Source organism: Nerophis lumbriciformis, linkage group LG32, assembly GCF_033978685.3.
Source record: "Nerophis lumbriciformis linkage group LG32, RoL_Nlum_v2.1, whole genome shotgun sequence".
Lineage (NCBI taxonomy): Eukaryota > Metazoa > Chordata > Actinopteri > Syngnathiformes > Syngnathidae > Nerophis > Nerophis lumbriciformis.
In genome coordinates this window covers 1429146-1438778 of record NC_084579.2, presented here as the reverse complement: position 1 = coordinate 1438778, position 9633 = coordinate 1429146, and the positions used below count along the sequence as shown (strand labels likewise).

General features: G+C 54.1%; 1 protein-coding gene across 3 annotated transcripts in view; it reads right to left on the bottom strand.

Moving 5' to 3' along the window:
- Positions 1-273: 273 nt before the first annotated feature.
- Positions 274-9633, bottom strand: part of LOC133574639 (SRC kinase signaling inhibitor 1-like) — a 14848-nt gene continuing 5488 nt past the window's right edge. Inside the window, exons 2-19 of one of the 3 annotated variants that reach the window (XM_061926836.2) lie at positions 8987-9288; positions 8069-8101; positions 6241-6442; positions 6034-6163; positions 5800-5971; positions 4872-5719; positions 4718-4807; positions 4604-4644; positions 4418-4441; positions 3870-4033; positions 3618-3793; positions 3116-3234; positions 2897-3044; positions 2566-2830; positions 2230-2503; positions 2027-2169; positions 1801-1950; positions 274-1718 (exon numbers count right to left, since the gene is read on the bottom strand). In XM_061926836.2, coding sequence (XP_061782820.1) covers positions 1563-1718; positions 1801-1950; positions 2027-2169; positions 2230-2503; positions 2566-2830; positions 2897-3044; positions 3116-3234; positions 3618-3793; positions 3870-4033; positions 4418-4441; positions 4604-4644; positions 4718-4807; positions 4872-5719; positions 5800-5971; positions 6034-6163; positions 6241-6442; positions 8069-8101; positions 8987-9288 — 3437 coding nt within the window. In that variant the 3' untranslated portion in view covers positions 274-1562. The remainder of the gene's footprint in view (positions 1719-1800; positions 1951-2026; positions 2170-2229; positions 2504-2565; positions 2831-2896; positions 3045-3115; positions 3235-3617; positions 3794-3869; positions 4034-4417; positions 4442-4603; positions 4645-4717; positions 4808-4871; positions 5720-5799; positions 5972-6033; positions 6164-6240; positions 6443-8068; positions 8102-8986; positions 9289-9633) is intronic. The other 2 variants (XM_061926837.2, XM_061926838.2) reach the window with 2 other exon arrangements.

The window sequence follows — 9633 nt, the reverse complement described above, 5'->3', positions numbered from 1 at the left end:
TATAGTGTCACCTATGATGTCATTTATAGTGTCACTTATGGTGTCACCTATGATGTCATCCATGAAGTCCCAATGACACCACAATGGTGTCACCTATGATGTCATCTATGGTGTCACCTATGGTGTCACCTATGATGTCATCTATGGTGTCACCTATGGTGTCACCTGTGGTGTCATCTATGGTGTCACCTATGATGTCACCTATGGTGTCACCTATGATGTCATCTATGGTGTCACCTATGGTGTCACCTATGGTGTCACCTATGATGTCATCTATAGTGTCACCTATGGTGTCACCTGTGGTGTCACCTATGGTGTCACCTATGATGTCATCTAAAGTGTCACCTATGATGTCATTTATAGTGTCACTTATGGTGTCACCTATGGTGTCATCCATGAAGTCCTAATGACACCACTATAGTGTCACCTATGATTGTATCTATAGTGTCACCTATGGTGTCATCTATGATGTCATCTATAGTGTCACCTATGATGTCATTTATAGTGTCACTTATGGTGCCACCTATGATGTCATCCATGAAGTCCCAATGACACCACTATGGTGTCACCTATGATGTAATTTATAGTGAACTTATGGTGTCACCTATGATGTCATCCATGAAGTCCCAATGACACCACTATGGTGTCACCTATGATGTAATTTATAGTGAACTTATGGTGTCACCTATGATGTCATCCACAAAGTCCCAATGACACCACTATGGTGTCACCTATGATGTCATCTATAGTGTCACCTATGGTGTCACCTATGATGTCATCTATAGTGTCACCTATGGTGTCACCTATGATGTCATTTATAGTGTCACTTATGGTGTCACCTATGATGTCATCCATGAAGTCCCAATGACACCACTATGGTGTCACCTATGATGTCATCTATAGTGTCATCTATGGTGTCATCCATGAAGTCCCGATGGTATCATGTCCACGGGTGACAAAGAGCTATGATGTCATCAGTGACATCTCCTATGAATTCACGTGACCTGATGATGTTCCTACAGATGATTTTCCATAAAGCCACAAAGGAATTGTCATGCAAATGATTCGTTATATCGAGCGTCCATGAATGCCACGCTCGTGAGCATGCCAAGCGGAGGTCGGCCATCTTGGCGGGGAGTGGCCGAGCTGATCCAGAGTCTCTGAAGACGTTGGCGTGTAAAATGAATTAGTCTGCGAACGAGAACAATCCTTTGTGCTTATCAGTCAGTCCGCAGAGGAGGCCCGGCTCAGCAGGTCAGGTCCGCTTGGAACGTGTGCAGGCGCAGATAAGACGAGTGGAGCTTAGCTTTCAAAAGCTTTCAAGCTTGAACATGTCATGATTACCACAAGGGGGCAGCAACAACATTCCAGACCAAACCGGTTTTGAGGATGAAATAAATGTCTGCTAGTACGAGCTAGCATGAGTGCTAACAGACAACAGCATGTGATGCTTTCCAATGTTAGCATGGAAATTAGCTTTCCACACAGCAAGTACTAGCTAGCGTACCTCCACAAATCCAAACATGGAGATATAGTAACCTGCTTCCATGGAGGCGGAGCTCCTAAAAGTGGAATACCTGCTGCCCTCCTTCCTGGACAGCCTTCACTTCCTCTTTCGACTTGCGGCCTGCATTCCTCTCCAGGTGACCTTGCTCCAGGTGTTTGAGGCGCGCTGCCACCGTCGGACCTTTGAGCGACCCCAGTGTGGTGCTGCTGCTCTGTAGGGGCGGGGACAGCAACAATAACTGTGTGTGTGTGTCGCCATAGCAACAGTTGATCAGAAAAAAGAGAGCAAGATACCTCCAGCTCTGCGACTATCTTATCCTCGTGGTCTTCATGCTGAAAACTTGACGCCGCCATGACAGGTGGCGTGGAGGCTGGCCGGGGGTTGTCAGAGGGAGTACGCCTCAGCTTGACGAGTGTCTTGGGCAGTTCGCCGTCCTCCTCCATCTTGAATGCACAATGAAGACCAACACGTCACAAGAACAAGGTCAACCAACGCTCCCACCTTCAACCTTCAGATCACCTTCAGACTCTTGTTGGTGAGGATAGCATCGCCCACTCGGCCAGGGGTCAGTCCAAGCGCCGAGGGGAAGCTGCGACGAGGCGGGGGTGGCGGCGGAGACTTGGTGGTCTTCTCACTGCGGCACCTGACGACACCCAGGTCTACTGGCAGCACAACAACGTGAGTCAGCTGACATATTCTGTGGCACACACATCAGCACTCACCAGAACCTCGATGAGGTCCCACCCCCTCCAGGCTGTTCAGCTTCTGGGCCGCCAGCTGCACTTTGTTAGGAATCTGCTCGCCGGTGCCGGCGACGGCTGTGGTGATTTGTGGCTTGGGCGGTACAGCCGGCTTGTTGATGGTCCTGGCGGCAAAGTCTAGGTCGGGAATGGCCTTCATCAGCTCGGCCTGCGTCTCCTCCAGCAGGCGGTTGATGTCCTGAGCGCTGAACTGGGTCAAGCTAGCCCGCTTCTCCTCCCAGTCACGCTCGGCCGCCTTAAAAACCGGCATGGGACACATCATTGTCTTCATCCTCACATGACGCTCATGCAACTCACCAGTCTGACCTCGGCCGACACACATTTATCAGCCGGGCGTCGACTCTGCAATTCATCCGTGGCTCGACCTCTAAAAGTTACCGGGAGCACGTTTTCCAGCTCAGGGGGGTGGCCGGGGGTGGGCACCCAGTCGGCCAGGCCGGCGTCGATGCCCAGATCAGCGAGATTGAGCGGCGGACTGTCGATGGTGTTGACGTCCTCTGACCTGTTCTGCGATTGGCCAAAGGTGTCTTCCGGGTCCTTCCGGGGGCCCTCGCAGACTTGTCTGCACGCAAGATGTCAGAGGACACAAACGTGGACTACCCGCACAGGAAGTGCGTGATCAGCGTACCTGCGTAGTGCGCTGAGCGTGTCGCTAACGCTGTTACAGCGTTTGAGCAGCGCATCAAGGCGAAGAGGTTCCTCCTTTAGGAACTTGACCGCCTCCACCTCCACCCGCAGGACCACCCGCATCCGACTCTGCAGACCCGGGAACTGGTCTGCGACGATAAAGACGTGCATGAAGACTTGTGTACTGACACCGGACCTTTGACCTTGGAGAGAGACTCACTCTTGAGATGGCCAAGTGTTTCCTCGAGGATACTTATCTCCTGACTCCTCTGCTCCATGTCGCGCTCGCTCACCAGGCCACGCCTCCTCTGCAGCTCCTCCACCCACTTCTCCAGGTTGCTGTGAAAGACAATGGGGGTCAATACGAAGCAGAGAAGCATGCGGGGCGGCATGCGATCCGGAAAGGCATGCGGGGCGGCATGCGAGTCGGCACGCAACGCGGCATACGGTGAAGACTGCGGGGCGGCATGCGAGGTGGCGTGCAACGCGGCATGCGGGTTGACATGCAAGTCGGCATGCAAGGCGGAAGAATGCGGGTCGACATGCGTGGCGGCAGTATGCAAGGCGGCATGAGGGCTGCATGCGAGGATGGCACGCTACGGAGCGGCATGCGGGGTGACATGCGGGGTGACATGCGGGATGACATGCGGGGTGACATGCGGGGTGGCATGCAGGGCGGCGGCATGCAGGGCAGCACACGTTGCGGCGCAACACTGACTCACTGCAGCTTCTGGATCAGCAACTCTTCCTGATTCAGGTACTTGAGACGCTCCTCCTCCACCAGGAGACGCTGTCTCTGCAGGGGGTCTTCTTGGGGCGGCGCAGCCTCCAACATCATGCCGCTTAGCTCCATCTCTGTCTGTCTCAGCAAGGCCACCACTGAGTCCCGGTTCTCCAGCTGGAACACGAGGAGAGCATCACAGGCATCAGTTCTTTCGGAACAGTGGCTCTGCGCATCCGTCTGGTACACACACCTGCATGCTGCGCAGCTGTGAGAGCTGCATGCGCAACATGTTGGTGCTCTGCTGCAGGCCCTGCAGGTGGCGCTGCATCTGCACGCGGGACACGCCCACTGGCTGTTCGGCGCCCGAGGGCAGGGGCGGTGGCATCAAGGCCAGCGGGCCCGACGGCGTCACGGCTGCGAGAGAGTCGGGCGTCATTCTCACGTCCACAAAGACCAGCGCACATTAAAAAGGCATCATGCACGTGGAGCTGCAGCAGCCGATGAAGGCACAATGACGCTAGCTCGCTACCTCGCTACACACTTCTTCTAGACGTCTTCAATTAGGATTTACCCTTCACAACCTGTGCCTTCTAAACTCTTTAGTATGCGCTTTTTCTGCCAACACTTTTTTGTCCTTTTAAACTCAATCAAAGCAAGATGGTCACCAGTTTAGCATTCATAGCTTCACTTTCTGACTGCTCACAGAACATACACACACACACACACACACATACACACGCACTCCCACACGCACACAGGACAGAGAGACCAGGGAAGAACTTCAGAATGTATATCTACCTTTTTTTATCTTAGCAGGTCCAGCTAGAACAAGAAGCATGAGCAGCGGTTACAAGCTAGCAAGCAGTTAGCAGTTACAAGCTAGCAAGCAGTTAGCACTTATAAGCTAGCAGCACAAAAGGCGCCTTAGGACATAAGCAAAAGCAGCAAGATGGAGGCGTGAGATAAATTGTTCCTTGGACTTACGGGCGGTTGCCGAGCCGTCGCTCGCTGACTCTATCTTGTCCCTGGTGGGAGGAGAATCGCATGACATGAAGACATGATGAAAAGGGAGGAGATGGCTGCCATGTTGTTTCTTACGGGCTCTCAGCCTCCGGCGCCCTGTTGAGGACTCGTTGCAGCAAGCCCGTCAGGCTGGCAATCTGCTTCTCCATGACCTCCATGCGCTCCCTGCCCACCAACAAGGCCGGCCGTTACATGAAGGCAAAAGTTATTCTTACACACGTCACCTTACCTGGTTTCAGTCTCGTTGCCAAGAAGAGGCGGCGCAAAGCCTCTGGCCCCGCCTCCGTCCCCAACCGCCATGAGGCAGAGCTGATCAGAGGTCAGACCCAGCCCCGACCCATGACCCCTACCCTTAGGACTGTCCCCGCACAGCGAGGATGTCACCGAGTCTCGATGTAGACTGTGTCTGCCGGGTGATCCGCGGGTCGGGAGGGTGCTGGCGTACGAGTCCCGCATGTCGGGAATCTTCTGAGGGGAGGATGGGGGCGGACCACGCAGACCCATGGCCAATACAGACGCCGCGTAGGCGTCGTTGTAAAGCGGGCCGCCCGGTCTATAGAGGGCGCCGCCCTCCATTAGCTCTCCTTGTAAAGCGGCAGCCGAGTAGGACGTCAGCGAACGCACAGACCCGCCCCCTCCTCGCCGGTACAGGGAGCCGTATAGGTCGGTCCTGCCCGCAAGAGGCGAGTGCGGTGCACCAGCAAGACTCATGCGGTTGGTGTCCATGGCCAGAGAGTAGGGGTCAGTGTAGACACCTCCGATGCCCACGCGCTCGTCCGCACGCAGCAGCACCACGCTTCTAGACCCGCCCACCTCGTCGTCAGGCTTCACATCACGCCGTTCCAAGATGGCGCTGGAGGTGGAGCAGAAGGCTGGCTGGCTGTGGTGGGGGGAGGAGTGCGGGTGGTGGGGTGGCCCGGCGTACGAGGAGGGTCTCCCGCCGCTGTACAGGAGGCGTGCACGGGATGGCGAGCCTTGAGGGGGCGAGGATGAGGCGGAGGAATGCTGGGAGGTCATGGGAGCGTTGCTGAGGCGGCGAGGGGGGGGCGAGTCCTGGGGGGCGTACCCCACCTCCCTCTGTGGGGATGGACAGGAAACATGCAGTGTTAGGCCACGCCCACCTTGAAAGTTGATGTTTGATGTCACACAAGACTCACCCGCACGTCTCCGTTGGCCAGGTGGGGGTTCTGGTGTCCAGGGAAGGTTCCATAAATGGGCTCTTTGCAGTAGATCTTAATGACACAGCGGTCCTGGACGTCTCGCGGGTCCTCCAGCTCGTAGAAGACGTTCCGGGTCTCGTCTTTAATCAGGAGAGCAGTGCTGGGCGACCTGGACAGGAAGTGCGATGACGAGGACAAGGAAGATGGTCCAGGCAAGTGTTGGCGCCTTACCTGAGCGTAGCCATGGTGAGCCTCTGAGGGAAGACGTGTACAATGAGCGCCCTCAGCGTGTCCAGGCTGCTCAGCTCGTGAGTCAGGTGCACCCTGCGCGTCTCCTCGCCCAACTGCAGGAAGAGGACACCTGCAAGGAGGCGAGGAGGCGAGGTGTACTTCCTTGTCATCCAAACACATCTGACAGACGTTGACGACGGTTCTGACCTGGCGCCCGCAGCTTGTTCTGGCTGGAGGAGCGGGCGAGCGGCAGGCTCTGACGGAGGCGGTTCATTCGGTTGAAACCCACGGGAACGTCGGGCTCTGACATGGCCTCCAGATGTTCTGCTGACGCGAAGGAAACCCTGCTGGCCTGCTCCGCCATAACCGGCTTGGTCGGGCTGAGTCGGGTCACGCGAGGCGCACGACTCTGTGGCAGAAGAAGGTACTGGTGATGGTGGTGGTGGTGGTGATGATGATGGTGGTGGTGATGATGATGGTAGTGGTGGGAATGGTGGTGGTGGGGATGGTGATGGTAGTGGTGTTGGTGGTAATGGTGGTGTGATGGTGGTGGGGATGGTGGTGGTGGTGGTGGTGGTGGTGGTGATGGTGGGGATGATGGTGGTGGTGGTGGTGATGGTGGTGATGGTGATGATGGTGATGGTGGTGGTGGTGGTGGTGATGATTGTGGTGGTGATGGTGGTGGTGATGATGGTGGTGATGGTGGTGGTGATGATTGTGGTGGTGATGGTGGTGGTGATGATGGTGGTGATGGTGGTGGTGGTGGTGATGATGGTAGTGGTGGTGATGATGATGGTGGTGATGGTGGTGGTGATGATGGTGGTGGTGGTGATGATGGTGGGGGTGGTGATGATGGTGGTGGTGATGATGGTGGGGGTGGTGATGGTGGGGGTGGTGATGATGGTGGTGATGATTGTGGTGGTGATGGTGGTGGTGATGATGGTGGTGATGGTGGTGGTGGTGATGATGGTAGTGGTGGTGATGATGATGGTGGTGATGGTGGTGGTGATGATGGTGGTGGTGGTGATGATGGTGGGGGTGGTGATGATGGTGGTGGTGATGATGGTGGTGGTGATGATGGTGGGGGTGGTGATGATGGTGGTGGTGGTGGTGGTGATGGTGGTGGTGATGATGGTGATGATGATGGTGGTGGTGATGGTGATGATGATGGTGATGACGTGGTGGTGATGATGGTGATGATGATGATTGTAGCCCAATGGGTTGAGTTTTTCCTTGCCCTGATGTGGGATCTGAGCCCAGGATGTCGTTGTGGCTTGTGCAGCCCTTTGAGACAGGGCTATATAAATACACTTTGATTGATTGATTGATTGATTGATTGATGATGATGGTGATGATGATGATTATGTGTGGTGATGATGATGATGATGATGATGGTGGTGATGATGATGATGGTGATGATGATGATGATGGTGATGGTGGTGATGATGATGGTGATGATGATGAAGATGATGACGATGATGATGGTGATGATGATGGGTGATGATGGGTGATGATGATGAAGATGATGAAAATGATGATGATGACGAGTGATGATGGTGATGAAGATGATGAAAATGATGATGATGACGAGTGATGATGATGGTGATGAAGATGATGAAAATGATGATGATGATGATGATGATGATGATGATGATGAATATGATGATGATGATGATGGTGGTGGTGATGAATATGATGATGATGATGAAAAGGATCATGAAGATGATGAATAAGGAAGATGATGATAATGATGAAGATGATGATGAGGATGATGATGAAGATGGTGATGGTGATGATGAGGAAAAGGATGATGAAGATGATGATGGTGATGAAGATGATGATGAGAATGAAGATGATGATGATTAAAAGGATGATGATGAGAATGAAGATGATGATGGTGATGATGATGATGATGACAATGAAGATGATGATGTTGATGATGATTAAAAGGATGATGAAGATGATGAAAAGGTTGATGATGGTGATGATGACGATGATGTAAAGGATGATGAAGATGATGATTAAAGATGCTGACCTTGAAACTCCAGTAGTGACCTTGTTGTTGTTGCTGAGAAGAAAACAAAACATTGATGTCAATCAATCAATCAATCAATCAATCAATCAATCAATCAATCTGTCTGTGATCATTGTCATTGGCCAATCAGAGGCTGGCGTGTCAGACATGCACGTAGGTACACAAGAGGAAGTGACATCACAGCAGTCTAAGTGCTGTTACCATGGCGATGTCCCTGCTGTCAGGGCAGCCATCTTTGTTCACGCCCAAATTCTTCTTCTTCTTCTTCTTCTTCACACACATTCACACGCTGCCAGGCGGACATACGTCGCGTCGCCGTGCCAACACACACACACACACACACCCACATGCGCACACACACACACGCATACATACACACACACACACATGCGCACACACACACACACTCGCACGCACACACACACACACACACACACACACACACACACACACACACACACACACGTACACACACGCAGAAGACGGGCTCGCCGCAGAGGAGCGTCTGCTGCGAGGATGAAGGACGAGCGGAGACGGTTACCGTGGTTACTTAGCGAGCGCCGCCTCCATCTTGCCGCTGCATGCTTGTGTCTCCATGGCGGCTGTTTCCCGCGCCCTCAGGATGTGTCCGACTTCCTCCTCGCTGTAACGCTCCCCTGCCCCTCCCCCTCCCCCTCCCTCTCTCAGCTGTCTGTCACTGTCTCTCGCCCCCCCGACCAGAAATCACCTCTGTGCTGGGTTGCCATGACAACAGCAGAAGGCTTCACCCTGTTAGCGTGTTAGCTTAGCACGCGTGACAGTTATGGTTTATGACGGCAGGTGATGATGACGGTGGGACTCCAGCAGGTAGAGCGCGCCAATGATGATTTGAAGCGGACGGGGCTGATGGGCGGGGCCAGACTTTGAAGCCACACCTACCTGCCGTCCTCTGGCCGCGCCCCCTAGTGACAAGCTGCCAGGGCTGCCGGTGGCGGTGTTCTTCTGGAGCTCCATGATGGCGTGGCGTTGGCGCTCGACGTCGGCCTTGTGGACGCTGGTCAGGGCCTCCAGGCTTTTGGCCGCCACCGACTTGTGGCGGCGGTCCAGCGAAGACGACGCCAAGCCGCCGTTGGAGGCGCCGTCCATCCGCCGGGCCCGGACGCCGCCCGCCAGCGTGTGGTAGTCCCGCGGGAACTCGCCATCATTGGCGGAGATCATCGGAAGCTTTCTCTTCTCTCGACCTGCGAGGGGGAGGGGCGAGAGGGGGCGGAGTCAAGTCAAAATCTTCACAAAAGGAGCGAAGCAAGCGGCCAATCAGAGTCATGCCTGAGCTCTCGGTGGCTAACGCTAACATTAGCTTAGCATCTGCCACACACACACACACACACACACACACACACACACACACACACACACACACACACACACACACACACACACACACACAGGTGTCAGCAGGTCACATGATTCATGTTCCATCTTCTTGTCAGACAACAGCAAACAGGAAGTGATTGATTGAATGTGTGTGTGTGTGTGTGTGTGTGTGTGTGTGTGTGTGTGTGTGTGTGTGTGTGTGTGTGTGTGTG